This window comes from Nilaparvata lugens, chromosome 5, assembly GCF_014356525.2.
Source record: "Nilaparvata lugens isolate BPH chromosome 5, ASM1435652v1, whole genome shotgun sequence".
Taxonomy (NCBI): domain Eukaryota; kingdom Metazoa; phylum Arthropoda; class Insecta; order Hemiptera; family Delphacidae; genus Nilaparvata; species Nilaparvata lugens.
Genome location: NC_052508.1, coordinates 66,408,708 through 66,424,547, shown reverse-complemented (window position 1 = coordinate 66,424,547; position 15,840 = coordinate 66,408,708). Strand labels below are relative to the sequence as shown.

General features: G+C 33.7%; 1 protein-coding gene across 1 annotated transcript in view; it reads right to left on the bottom strand.

Moving 5' to 3' along the window:
- LOC111055161 (protein bark beetle) overlaps positions 1 to 15,840 on the bottom strand; it is a 165,403-nt gene that overhangs the window by 70,979 nt on the left and 78,584 nt on the right. Inside the window, 10 exon segments of the mRNA XM_039429103.1 lie at positions 4 to 223; positions 2,570 to 2,848; positions 2,851 to 3,229; positions 3,231 to 3,385; positions 4,019 to 4,268; positions 5,321 to 5,550; positions 7,810 to 7,979; positions 8,865 to 9,039; positions 10,702 to 10,895; positions 14,297 to 14,457. Of these exon segments, the coding sequence (XP_039285037.1) occupies positions 4 to 223; positions 2,570 to 2,848; positions 2,851 to 3,229; positions 3,231 to 3,385; positions 4,019 to 4,268; positions 5,321 to 5,550; positions 7,810 to 7,979; positions 8,865 to 9,039; positions 10,702 to 10,895; positions 14,297 to 14,457 (2,213 nt within the window).

Below are 15,840 nucleotides of genomic sequence, written 5' to 3'. Positions count from 1 at the left end.
TACCTGTGGAAAAGTCTGTTATAGATTCTTTCCTCGCTGGAGTAGCTCAGCCAGTTGTAGGTGCAGTTGATCGTTTGACTCTGGTCTTCAAGCTGAGATCCTATTTCGTAATCAGAGTCATGGTTCTGCAGAATGTTTCGGAAGACGTTCACGTTGGCTGAGGAAATCACCAACGGAGCCGCTACTCTACTACGGGGTATCAGTCTTTTTTGTTCCCTCTCACCTGAAAATATTTATGAAATATGGATATTTACATGAGATACTGTATCATTTCGTTCAATTAAGGAATGTCCTTCCTATCTATCAATTAAGAATGGTATTCTTGGCACTGATACAGTCAATTATCTGCTATGGTATTGTATCCTGGGGAAGTTGTGGGAGTTCAATTTTGCAACCTCTCATAATTCTTTATAAAAGAATAATAAAAATATGTTTAAAGAGACCCATAAGATATCCAACCGAAGTATTGTATAGAGAATTTGGCGTTTTTAGTGTTGATACCCTATTTGAAATAAATCTTTTGAAGTTTGTGTATTTAAGACGTTCAGAGTTTCCAGTTATGGATGAACATGTATATTCCACTCGTCGAAATCTTGCTAATAAATTAAAAGAACCCTTTACAAGAAGTAGAGTGGCCTCCTTACATGCTTTTGCTAAGGGACCACGACTTTTCAATAAACTGCAATCAGATATATCAGATGCACCCAGTTACAATTTGTTTAAGAATAGACTTAATCGCTTCTATGAAGAAAAACGTTTAATAGAGGTGTAATATTATTTACATTTTTTTGCTGTCTTCATTCAAATGTAATTCATTGTTAAAGATTCATAATCCCATCTTGTGAAAAGCACACTGATTATTGTATAAAATTTACTTTATTGTTTGATACCTCAAAATTGTTATTGAATTATAATTAAGTTGACTCAACTAGAGAGCGAGACATCCCTCAAGACAGGTTTAGCCTAAAGAGGGATGCACTGTGGTTTTTTCTGTTACATGCTTAATATTATTATCTATGTTCAATTATTATGCTTAAGGTATGTATTTGTATTACCAATTGTAATGTTCAACCATTATGTTTAATGTATGTATTTGTATTACAAATTATTGTAAAAATGCAGTGAAATAAACGAATTATATTTATCAACATCCTAAAAAAAACTCTTATTAAATAGGTAATTAGATATAGCATATTCATGAAGAGATTTAAAAAAATATATGATATGATGTACATCATTTTCATATGATGTACATCATATCAAAAAATATTTGATATGATGTACATCATATCAAGTATCAAGTTTTGAACATGAAATTTCTTGAAAATGTTATAATAAACTGTCATTTTCATCCACCTATCACTCAATCTAATACAATGTAATGTTTTTTATACATCTTTTTATAACTCATTTATCAATTATCTACTTATTCATCTTGGCGCTTTCCCAAACATTCTGATTCTTTTGGTACTTAGTTCACAGAAAACTATGTTATAATTGTAATTTCATAGATTCATTATTCTCAATTCCATATCACATGAATTGATTACTTTGATTGACAATATCATCCATAAGAGCAATTGAGATCGCTCAGATTTGTGCACAGATAATTTACATATCTTGTCTTCAGTCCCTGTGAGTTTCATAAAAATCAATGTTTTTCCTATACAAATTACTAGGAATAATGATGTTAATAGGAAGATGCTGCTTGAAATATTTTTCTTCTTGAGCATTTAACGAGAAATAATTTCGCCTCAATATAAATCATACTGTAGTTTTACATTGGTGATAAGAATTTCTTGATCATATTTATTACAAATAACGATACTATGTTGGTAATGAAGTAGACATTCAATAGTATGAAACATGATTCTATGTTTTTCACTCGTATGAATCACATGAGAAATGAAGAAAAGTTAAGTTGTAACAAAGAGAAAAGATAGCATAAGAAGATATCCCATGGTATAGGTTGTTTATGTTCCAAATTTCAAGCAGATTTTTTGTTAACTCAAGCCGATTACTGTCGACTACTGTCTATCATAACTGTATTGGCCAGGTGAGAGTGTAAGCTGTAAGAACGGCACAGTACGAGAGACTAAAATCTTCACGAAAAAGAACTATCGGCTTGATTAACATCGAAAATTGGAACATGAACCATGGGATATCTTCTTATGCTAACTTTTCTCTTTCTTACAACTCAACTTTTCTTTATTTCTCATGTAATTCATATGAGTGAAAAACATAGAATCAATGTTTCATACTATTGAATGTGTACTTCATTACCAACATAGTATCGTTATAATAAATTTTATCAAGAAATTCTTATCTTCAATGAGAATCTACGGTATGATTTATATTGAGGAGAAATTATTTCTCGTTAAATGCTCAAGAAGAAAAATATTTCAAGCAACATCTTCCTATTAACATCATTATTCCTGGTAATTTGTATAGGAAAAACATTGATTTTGATGAAACTCACAGGGACTGAAGACAAGATATGTAAATTATCTGTGCACAAATCTGAGCGATCTCAATTTTTCTCATGGATGAGTAAGAAAAGGAGACTCACCATCAAAAGGTTCCTTGATTTTATTGTCCTTGATAAAGTTCCACGTCAGTAGAGCGTAGTGCAGATCACTATAGGGCGATAGTCCGATATTAATCACGTACACCCCTCTATTATCGAAAAACTCATTATTCCTTATCAAAACCGACGTTTTCATCAGTTCAAACTCTTCAAACTGGTCGTTTTTAATCAATATACCACCATACTGATGACCAGTGATTCGGTTGAATTCGATCACCGCATCCATATTCACGGCGGGTCGAATTTTGATTCCCAGTTTTTGTTTTGAATGAACACGTTGTGACCGATTTGTAGTTTTAGGATGTCGGAGTTGACTTTCCAGCAAGATTTGACTTCAACAGCGTTCGCCAAGCTCAGATTGAACCAGTTGCCGGTTATGTTTACAATCGAGTTTCTGCAGAAGTTGCCGACTAGAATTCCAGTCTCGACGTTCTTGAATATTTCGCTGTAAGCGACGATTGTCTCCTGGTGGAACGATTCGTATTCGGGCGTTTTTGTGTCGTTCAGCCAGACGGCAACGCCGTAGCCATTGTTCGACGACAACGATGTCCGGGTGACGTTGACAGTTCCGCCGGTGTAACTGACGTTGAGGCCGTCTCCTTTGTTGAAGGCGATTCGCGAGTCGGTTATGTTAACAGCCCCCAGTTCCGTACAGGACATGCACACCTGCCACGTAGTTGTTGTTCGAAACAGACGTTCGCTGGATGTGCACGTGACTTTGCAGCTTTTCGATTGCGATCCCTCGACCGCCGTTGTCGGCTACGGTTGAGTCGGTAACGTTCAGGTCGTACCATTTCGCTGGAAAAAAATAAGAAATGGATCACTTAGGGTCATATGCTAACACTAGGTTTAACACGAAAGACTTCTATAAGTTCATCACCCGGTTTAAAATCAAATCAAATCAATTTATTCTCACAATTTACAAATCATACAGTACAGTTACAGTTCATTTATATATACCCTTACGTTATGAGAGACTCACATGTAGGCTTAAGCCTTTGTGAGGGTCTGTCGTAATTCGCTTGGTTTAAAATCGATAAACTATTAAACTAAATTTGAGAAAAAATACAGATTTAAAAAGTTTAAAAAGCCTGTTAAATTTTAATCATGATTAATTGTCACGAGAACCAATCAGAGATTGCACAGAAGGCTTCTCTGATTGGTTCTCGTGGCGTTTAATCAAGGTTAAAATTCAACAAACTTTCGTGCAACTGAGGCTATAACCAGAGACAAACAATATAGAGTAAGCAAAAACACTTAAGCTTGAAACACTTTTGCTTTGCAGTCATTTTCATGGCTGCATAAACACTACTCCCTTACGCTTATTTTTTCTCTATGCTACAACTTTTTAAATATTGAATAAATTACACTATTCAGGTGTTTCTGTGAAAATTTTTAATTCAAATTCAAAATGAATTGGCCAATACTTACATGGTCCGGACGTTATTCGTAAGAATCCAACAGTATTGGTGAAAGGTTGTGCCGAGAATCTGACATACATGTTACTTCTAGTCGTAGTGATACTCTGAGGCTTTGTATTGTTTCTGATCTTCAATTCAGCAAGCACCCTTTCGTTGGGTCCACCTCCATCGTGAATTATAATTCTAGCACTTTCATTGCGATCTGTTACCGCCTGCAGGAAGTGAAATGTCAAAACGTAGCCTTCTTTCGTGAAGAAAACCTGAAAACAAAAGATTGCCGATTGAATTATAATTTGGAAAGATAGAGTTACTAGTTGTTTATGTTGAATATTGCCATACAACTTAAAATTAGAAAAAATCTTACAATTGTAGGAATAAAAATCTTAGGAATAGAAGGGAACATCATGGGCCGGTTTCCGAACTCGAGATTTAGCTAAGTTCTAGACTTCAAACAGCTTGAAGATCAATCAAACATGTATTATGTTCTTCTGACCAAATAGTTATTGATATTCACATAAGTTACAATTCTAAATTCATTAATACCTGATGAGTTGAAGTTCAGTTCATATCCTAGGAAGCAGATACAGCACTTAATGAATAATAATAATAATACTGAGGGTGATGCCCACATAAGCTCTTAGGCTTGTGCGTGGATAATGAGTGAGAGTGATGATGATGAGAGATGACGACTACTTTTTAGGTAGACAGGACCGACAGCTTATCGTCTCCTCCGAAAGACGGGGTGACCGTATCTATGAATGATTGTGCTGTTGTCAAAAACTTTTGCCCCGGTCGAGATTCGACCTATGATTATATATTCGAATATATGATTTGTTAAAAATCATATCTTATATCACAATTTTCCGTCATGAGAGATTGTGGTTACATGTCGGAGAAGTGAAACTTCCTACGAGACTCCCCACAATCCAAGCCATACGCGAATAATAATAATAATTGAGAATAAATTACTAATATAATTGAAATTCAATTTAAATACCTCTATTCCTGATGATCTATTGATTAAAGAGATGAACATAATCAGTGGTTCGAGAAGAGAGTTCTTCAAAACGACAAAAAATGTTAAGTACTGTCATGCACCAAAGTCTCAAGTCCGCCTAATAAATAGTATTTTGCATGTAGAACATGTAGCTCTAACCTTATCTTGGACTTTTTCACCTATGAATTTGGAAGAAAAATAGCACAAGGACTACCTTATTATATTATCTACCAATGTTATTACATTAGTGTCATTTGCATTGTGAATGAATAAATAAATATAAGAACAATAGAGGTTCTAATATCGAATCCTTACCTTATTGCAATCCTTATTCAACGGGTTGAAATTATTCTGGTCGAACGATATAGACAGTGGGAAAGTTTGACTGGCAGTGATAGGGAATGTACAGAAGTCATAAATATCTTTCCTCGATGTTATTAGTTCATTGTATTGCACATATTTTATGCCATCTGCTCCATTGTCATTGATCAAACATCCATTAACCAAAACTCCACCAGTTGATGAGTTCACGTACAGTCCATATCCTGAAATTATGAAAGAGACATATAAATGTAATTTATGATTTTCCAAAAAATATTCATATCTATTTATTGTAGTTTCGTCAGTTAATCTGCGATTTAAAACCTATAAACTTTAGTGCATATAGGAAGTGGTATTGATTGATAGAGCGAGGCAGTAACATCCGAAATGCTCTCTCTGTCAATAGAAGACATATGAATAAATGAATATAATAAGTACATCTACATTATTGATTTACATAATTCTCCGTACATACTACTTTAATACAGTGTATAGCCTAAGCTACCTTACTCAGAAGGCCTACATTACTGATAAGTACACTGAAAAATTATCAGTTTATCAAGGCATTCAAACACCCGAATAACTTTAGCAAACACATTTGGGTAGTCGTTGCAGATTAATTAATCGTCAACAAGAGATCATAGTGCTTGGAAAAAGGAGTGCCTTTCAAAACAAGACACTGTCACATCTTATCTCAGTAATTTGACGGTTTTCAAAATATGAATTGGTTTTAATCCCAAAGTAGCAATAATATAGGCATAAGCCTGTTGGGTGATTTCGGAAGTTAAAATTGCACAACATGAGATAATGTCTTAAATAAGAGTTTTTTTTTAGAATAAGGGTACTATTGGATTATTTATAACAAATCAAGTAGCCCTGATGAAAAACGTTATTAGAAAATATAAAATAAATATGAAACTGTTTTAAAAGTAGGCAACAAGAATGAAATTTCACCTGAAATAGTTGAACAGAAAATGGGATGGAATTTGTTTGTCTATTCATTCTAATATTAATTACACCTAGTCAGCCAATGATTATAGCACATGGGATACACATTTCTACTAACAAGTTACTAGATTAGGTAGGCGCACACAGATCGTCATCGGACGGACGGCACGCATCGGACGATTAGTTTTGATTCATTGTTTTCAATTGGAGTGCGCATACCTATCCGCATCCGTATAGGTATTGCGCACTCCAATTGAAAACAATGCATCAAATCCAATAATCCGATCCGTCCGATGCGTGCTGTCCGTCCGATGCGTCCGATGACGATCTGTGTGCGTCTACCTTTACTCTTCGGCTATAGTGAGGTCCACGTTATAATGGCAGTGTTTGATTAGCAATGGTATTGCTATCCTTGTCTATCATTCAACAAAGCGGATAGTGCTATCTCTTTCTCGCTTTGCTCTGTTGCCAGATCGGGTTTCAACAATGTAGTAATATAATTAATCAACAAAATATTTAATCTTTATTATGAAAATTCATCATGAAATTATTGAAAAATATCATTTCTTGCTTAATAAAATATAATTTATTATTTTAAACGAAAATGAACCCGTTAATATTACATCAATAAACCTGTATCAGTTACCGTCTATAGAAGGCATTGACAAGACAGAGGATCGGCAACGTTTTTCTCTAATCTTTCTCCACTGCCATTATAACGTGGACCTCACTGTAGGACTAGGATCACTACAGTCCTATAATTGTATTCAATTTGATAAATTTGTTGAATAGCAATAGATTTTGACAAATTTCTCCATGATTGAAAAAAACTCAGTTTTTTGTTGCCACATCCACATTTTTTTAAATCTAATAAATGTGGATGTGACAACAACAAAAAAATTGTTTTTTTAATTAAAATATTTTAAATAATAATTATTAACGATATATTCCTCAAATAATGTTGAAAGAATTTTGCGAAACTAATGAAAACTACTGACAAACAACTAATGATAACTACTGACCGTCAAAACAAAGCATTTTAATATGTGCACGTGTTTGTTGATTTTGCACATAATTCGTTAATTCGATTCATTGACGAATCAAACGGACCAAAATCGGCTTCATTTCTTTCAAAAGAGAATTCAATTAGGCCTAATTGGCATTAAAATTGAGTTGCATACACTTGAGAAAATTTGAACCAAGAATAGCAATGACAATTCTTATAAACAAATTGAAATTCAATTTTGGTTAAAGGTACTATAAAAGCAAACAATATTGATGATCTACAGATGGAAATAAATTGGAAGTTGTATTTGTTTAAATGCTGATTAATGAATAATTATTATTAAACGAAAACCCCGATTAAATGCTGAAAAATAGTAGCGCTCATCGAATTTCCATCTAGCTGTTTACCCTGTTGTCAATATTTGCAGTAGCAGAAGTCTTCGGGGTGATTTTCAGCATTTATTTGGGATTTTCGTTTAATAATAATTATTGTTTAATAATTGATAATGTTCGGAAGTGAATAATGTTACCTCTATTGTTCCTGATGGTGCAATTGTTGAATGTGAGAGGGGCACCGGGGGCAGTGATGTTGATGCCAGTGAATGCGGAGTGAGAGACTATCACAGAGTTCATTGCCGGTGGAACTCCTTCAACATGAACAGCCGAACTGACATTGTAGTCGCGACCTGACCCAGCAAACCTACAAACAAATTATTATACAATTTTCAAACAATATTATCTCAGACAATTGTCATACACATTCATTCTTTATTCATTTATACAATTGGTTTGTTTGAATTGGTTAGTTTTTCAGATTGATTTCTACATAGATTGCAGGTTTGATGCCTAGTGAAATCGGACTCCCCAAACATTTACAATGTACAATAAGTACATTATCAAAATGTTAGGGAGAGGAAAAATAAGGTAACCTTGTGCTATTCCTCTCCCCAAATTTAGTTAACACTAAATTAAATTTAATGAAATTGGGTTGAAAAGAAGTTTTGGACTGTAGTCTATTTCTTTGTCCTTAAGTTGATTATAAATGATAAATAAATAAACACATAGTCCGAAATGGTTAAGTCTTGTAGTTCTTCAATTCACAAAATTTTCAGTCCTCAAGTATTTTCACAAAGTAGATTTTCAAATTTAGATGCTTCAAAACTAAACATAGAAGAAATATTTCACATTACTATAACTAAAATAGAAAATATTCACATATTAAAAATATAATTTTGAAGATTTACAGAAAAACAAAATTGAAATAATGAAAAAGTATACTGAATGATTTTAATTTTAAAAAATATGAAAGGGTACTGGGTGATTTTCATATAAGCTCTATAATAGTGGTAGCCATATAAAGAAAAAGTAAACAATTGAAAGAATAAGACGTTGATGTTGTCAACACTATATTTTTAGTTTTATGAGTGGAATCATCATTATTCTGTTGTACAAATTTGATGGCAGAAGAGGGGAGTTTCCAAGAGTATGTAGTTTTTTTTAGGAATAAATTAAATTTGTGCTGATGAATATAATAATTTTAAGTCTCCTTATTGCTAGAATAGAAATGTTGAAACATTATTCTCACCTGATGTCAACATAAGAGAGTTCGGAATGGGATGATTGAACGTAGAGCGTATTTTGTAGCGTCAATTTTCTTTCGTATTGAGCATGTTCGAACTTCAAACCTCGCCAATGTTGAGCTATGTCCGGTGATGTGACATGGTGGGCTGAGCACTGAATCGAAATGTCCGGGTGATAATCTGTGGATAAACAATACTCAAATTAGGATAGTAATAAAAAAAATTGTATAATGTTTAAAACTACAACACAGACATCATAGGAAGTTTTTATTATCAAGTTCAAGAAAATTGAATGAGATTATATATACAAGAAACAATACAGCAACTACAACACAGACATCATAGGAAGTTTATTATCAAGTTCAAGAAAATTAAATGAGATTATATACAAAACAATACAGTACAGTACTCAAATTATTTTTATATAATCACTTTTTCTATTTCCATATTGAGGTGGCTTCATTACAAAACCTATACAGGGTGTCCCATGAAAGGTGTGACAGCCGAAGACCATAGATTCTACATTAATTTGCAACAAAAAATGACCAGTAAAATTTCCTTATATCGACCTTAGTTTTCGAGATATTTCGATTTTTCGATATTTTTGAAAAACGTCAATAACTAGAAAACTATCTGTCAAAATCTGATTCCAAGGACATGGTTGGAAAGAGGAAGACTTTTCCAATAAGATTCAAATAATTTGTTCCTTTGTTTGCCGTTTTTGAACTTTTCATGAGTGTTCAAACTGTTTGAAATTTGGCTTTGAACTCGACGAATGTACTTTTTTCAACTTTAAACGTCCATAAAAAGTTCAAAAACATCAAACAAGGAAACAAATTATTTGAATCTTATTTGAAATTTCTTCCTCTTTCCAACCATATACTTGGAGTTGGATTTAACTGATAGTTTTCTAGTTATTGACGTTTTTCAAAAATATCGAAAAATCGATATATCTCGAAAACTAAGGTCGATATAAGAAAATTTTACTGATATTTCATCTATTCATAGCGCAATTGATAGAGTAATAATACCTTCGTAGCCACGATTCTATTCTCAAATCAGAATAATCTCTGTGAAAATTACTTGAATATCGGAGTTTGCAATGATGTAATGATCATGATACGAGGTAATCAAATTAATTCAATTTTTCCTATCAGCAATACGTAGTTTATCATCCACATTTTCACAAGCCACATTTTCAGAGACATATATCTCGCGAACTATCAAAACTACAACAAATTTGAGAAGAACTGAAATTGTAGCAAATTCAGTATATTTTTATAGTATTCAGAATATATTATATATTCAGAATTTTTATCTCAAGAACGAAATGTTGTATTGATCTGAAATTTGGCATGAATATTTATGCTATAAAGACTCAACTTTAAAAAATAAAATAGAAATTTATCGATGTACATATTCAAAATGGCAGTCATTTAAAATTTTTGATGGCAAATTTCACGAAAACCGTTCACTTCACATACGAAAAATTTTCATTTCAATTTTTAAAGTTGAGTCTTCATAGCATAAATATTCATGCCAAATTTCAGATCAATCCAGCATTTCGTTCTTGGGATAAAAAATCCTAAGTGAATAAAACAAAATGGCAGATATAAGGATAACCGCTGAGTTGTGGACACTTCAAATACGACATTATTTGTAGTCTCCTATCATCCAGTAACAATACCCTAAAATGTTCGACACTACTTCTGAAACACCCTTTAAAGCCGAAACATTTCGTGATTGAACAATTTTAAAAGGGTACTTAGATTTCTAATTTTTATTTATATACAGATAAAAATGGTATTATTGTGGATATGGTGAAGTGTTAGGTTAGGTTACCGCAAACTCCCGCGCCAAGCTGCCGACTGTTCCAGTCGCACTCGCGTATGGAGGCCTCTTGGCCGCGACAGGCCGGTCGCTCCAGCAGGAGTCGCGGCTGCTGGGGACCCGGCTGCCGGTCCATCCAGCCCCCCCACTCACCGCCCTGGAGCCCCAGGTCGCGGCAAACCACCTCCAAGTCGCTTATCGTCCAACTGCAACAAAATATGACTTTTAGGCATCTATAGAAATTTATGCAATCAATTGGTTTGTAAAAAGTTACGTATTATCAATTCTGAACTATAGTGAGGTCCACGTTATAATGGCAGTGTTTGATTTTCAATGGTATTGCTATCCTTGTCTATCATTCAACAAAGCGGATAGCGCTATCTCTCTCTCGCTTTGCTCTTTAGCCAGATCGTCTTTTAACAATGTGGAATTAATAATTAATTACCAAAATATTCAACTTAACTATGAAAACTCATTATGAAATTATTGAAAAGTTAATATTAAATGAAAAGTTAATAGTCTATTACATCAATAAACCTGTATCAGCTACCGGTACCGTCTAAAGGAGGCATTAACAAGACAGAGGATCGGCAACGTTGTTCTGCTATCTTTCTTCACTGCCATTATAACGTGGACCTCACTATGGGTACTGGTCTGAGCTACTGAGAAATTTTGCATATTGATTCTTAATTTTCCGAGGATGGTTGGCCATAGGCCTTGGAATTAGAAGTAATATTCGAATGTATTCCAATTTTTTGAAGGGACCATCATAGATACTAATATTTTATACATATATTACCAGTTAAATTTTAACCGTGATTAATTCCACGATAGCCAATCAGAGAAGGCCTTTTTTATAAGACGGCTTCTCTGATTGGTTCTCGTGAAATTAATTAATCATGGTTAAAATTTAACCGGCTTTTGTGCAAACGGGTCAAAGCATTATAAATTAAACATAGACATATAGAATGTCTTGAGTCCGGATCACACCTGTCATGCAACATTCCGATCCTACTCATGTCCGATATTTCTGAGGGTTGGAAAGGTGGTTGTGGATAAGAACTCTAAACTAAAGAAATCTTTAGAAAATAGAGATCTTTAGAAAGATCTCTAGAGATCTGGCTCTCAATTATCTGAATTCGGGAGAGAAATAGTTATGGATTAATCCTGTTTTTTCTCTCCCAATCATTATTTTGATGTTGTGCAAGTGTAAATGAAATAAATAAACGGACATGTGTGTCATGCAACATTCTAAGGCCCGGTTGCACAAAAGTCGGTTAAATTTTAATTGTGATTAATTTACGAAAACCAATCAGAGAAGGCGTTTTTGAAAAAACGGTATGATAGATGGAATTAATCACGGTTAAAATTTAACCAGCACTAATCCGTTGTCACTCGTGATCGGATCTAAGTGGGACCAGAACATTGTATGATAGTGTGGCCCGGCTTTATGTGTTTAGTAATATCAGAGACAAATAATCAGAAAATCTTTTAAATAACTTTACTCTATGGTACTATTCACTCACTTTCTTGAATTGGTGCAGACAGATCTCCATTTGTCGAGGTGGAATATTTGTAGTCGGCCATTTAACGGGGACGGGCCGTCAACCAGTCTTATTTTACGGAAGCTTGACGTTCGTTCCGGTTCTAGTGTTGGCCTCAACACTATTCTCTCGTCTTCGGTTCCCTAAAAACAAGAGAAAGAAATTAGTTAGACACATAATTCCAGTCAAGAAGACATCAATTCTGATCTATAGTGAGGTTCACGTTATAATGGCAGTGTTTGATTTTCAATGGTATTTCTATCCTTGTCTATCATTCAACAAAGCGGATAGCGCTATCTCTCTCTCGCTTTGCTCTTTAGCCAGATCGTCTTTTAACAATGTGTAATTAATAATTAATTACCAAAATATTCAACTTAACTATGAAAACTCATTATGAAATTATTGAAAAGTCAATATTAAATGAAAAGTTAATATTACATCAATAAACCTGTATCAGCTACCGGTACCGTCTAAAGGAGGCATTAACAAGACAGAGGATCGGCAACGTTGTTCTGCTATCTTTCTCCACTGCCATTATAACGTGGACCTCACTATGGGTACTGGTCTGAGCTACTGAGAAATTTTGCATATTGATTCTTAATTTTCCGAGGATGGTTGGCCATAGGCCTTGGAATTAGAAGTAATATTCGAATGTATTCCAATTTTTTGAAGGGACCATCATAGATACTAATATTTTATACATATATTACCAGTTAAATGTTAACCATGATTAATTTCACGAGAACCAATCAGAGAAGCCGTCTTATAAAAAAGGCTTCCTCTGATTGGCTCTCGTGGAATTAATCATGATTAAAATTTAACCGGAACTATATGTCTAAATGTCTAACTATACTAAATGTCTAACCGGAACTATATGTCTAACTTATTCACATAAATGAATACACAATTATTCATAAAATAGTTTTTTCCAAAATTACGTGGATAATCTTAATTAAAGTTGAAAATTCTCAGCAAAATGTACAAAAGATGAACCCACAACCTTTCATTCAATTATTGAATTAGAACTGATTGATTAATAAAAATGAAAATATGCTTATAACTACCCTCAGTAAATCCATAATTTTTATGCAAATTTGCAAGTTGATAAGTTTAATAGTTCAGGAGTGCTTATGGGTGAAACTTGTGTGTTCCCTATCCTTTGCATGCTAATTTCAATCCTTTTTTATTAATAGATCGATGAAATGATAAACAATCATCGATGAAAATCATTACCGTATGTATTCTGTTCTTCAATAGATCTGGCATCAGGCATGAATTTGGAGAAATAATATTTGAATGTATTCCATTATTTGAAGGGACCATCATAGGTACCAATATTTTAGACATATATTTCCGGTTAAATTTTAACCGTGATTAATTCCACGAGAGCCAATCAGAGAAGGCCTTTTTTATAAGACGGCTTCTCTGGTTGGTTTTCGTGAAATTAATCATGGTTAAAATTTAACCGGCTTTTGTGCAAACGGGTCATAGGATTATAAATTAAACATAGACATATAGAATGTCTTGAGTCCGGATCACACCTGTCATGCAAAATTCCGATCCTACTCATGTCCGATATTTCTGTGGGTTGAGGGGTGGTTGTGGATAAGAACTCTAAACTAAAGAAATCTTTAGAAAATAGAGATCTTTAGAAAGATCTCTAGAGATCTGGCTCTCAATTATCTCAATTCGGGAGAAAGATAGTTATGGATTGATCCTGTGTTTCTCTCCCAATCATTGTTTTGATGTTGTGTATGTGTAAATGAAATAAATAAACGTACATGTGTGTCATGCAACATTCTAAGTTGCACAGAAGTCGGTTAAATTTTAATCGTGATTAATTTCACCAATCAGGGAAGGCGTTTTTGAAAAAACGGCATGATAGATAGAATTAATCACGGTTAGAATTTAACCGGCACTAAGCCGTTGTCACCCGTGATCGGTCGAAGTGGGACCAGATCGCCATATGATAGTGTGGCCCGGCTTTACTTGTTTAGTAACATCAGAGACAAATGATCAAAAAATATCTTAGATAACTTTACTTTATGGTACTATTCACTTACTTTCTTGAATTGGTGCAGACAGATCTCCATTTGTCGAGGTGGAATATTTGTAGTCGGCCATTTAACGGGGACGGGCCGTCAACCAGTCTTATTTTACGGAAGCTTGACGTTCGTTCCGGTTCTAGTGTTGGCCTCAACACTATTCTCTCGTCTTCGGTTCCCTAAGAACAAGAGAAAGAAATTAATTAGACACATAATTCCAGTCAAGAATACATCAATTTGAAATAAATTATGAAAATCTTTCAGTTTATAGTGTTGGTCCCAAGACTATTCGCTCATCTTCAGTTCCCTAAAAACACGAAAAAGAAATTAGACTTATCATTCCAGTAAGAAGACATCAATTTGAAATGAATGTATTTGTAAATAATACGAATCTTCCATGATAGTTTGTTGTAACGCACAAAGCAGAAATAAAATTAATCAAAAAATGATATATATCATTAGTAAATTATATGAATCTTTCATGATAGTCTGTTGCAGTTGCAGAGATCAGAAATAACATGAATTAGTGGATAAGGATAAGACAAAGTGAAGAATCAATACGTTTGAACACATACAGAATTCATACATAATTTCTATTCTTTTATAGATTGAACAACTCAGTTCATATTTTTTATGGAATATGGATGAATGAGTTATTTTACTTAACGTAAGATATTTTGGGTGTAGATATGAACACATGCAAAATTCATACCGCAGACAATTCTGAAGAACTATATCATTCATCTAAAGAACTATCAAATGTAGGTAAAACTAAGAGAGATACAGGAACGATATAAATATATAATTTTGGCCTAATTGGTGGACAAGACTGATTTTCAGTGCTAGGATGGATGTGTCTGGCTTTGACGCTGGTATATACTGACATCGTCCCGAATTGAAACAGTAGGTAGAGGTAAAGGTAAGTAGGTACGTAATTACGTATTAAATTCCTTACAAACTCTATTTTAATATTATTTAACTCTCAGCTCTAAATTTTGAAAGTTTCTTCTTCAAAGTCTGGTATAATTCTTATAAAGTCTACTAGGAAATGTTTGGAAACTAGTGCATATACAAATATTATTATTTACCGTAATTAATATACCAATTTAATATTTGTAAGCTATTAATTTTTAAGGAATTGCTATTTCAATAGGTCACCAAGTCATGCTACCTGGAAATTTCAGTTCAAATCTTTGTAGCTCAAATTGAATTTAATCAGCTCATATTATTCTCATTCCAATTATTCAAATTGGGATTTACTACGAACGTTGCCAATTGAATGAAAGGCTTTTTCGTGTCTTTTAGAAGTAAATTTTGAGGTTAATATAATGGGTGAAAATCAATTGAATGATAGTCTTTTGGAAGTAAATTTTGGGGGAATGAGTAGTTTCTTCGATGGGTTAATGTAATGGGTGAAAATCATGAAGAGACGAGAAGGAAAGAGATATGACAGCAACAGCAGGTTGAAAAAGGAGAGAGAATTGGAAGCAAGTTGAACAACCTCTTTATTCAGGCCTATGAAGGCATACTTGGCAATTGTAGCGTGGAGTAATACTGTTCTA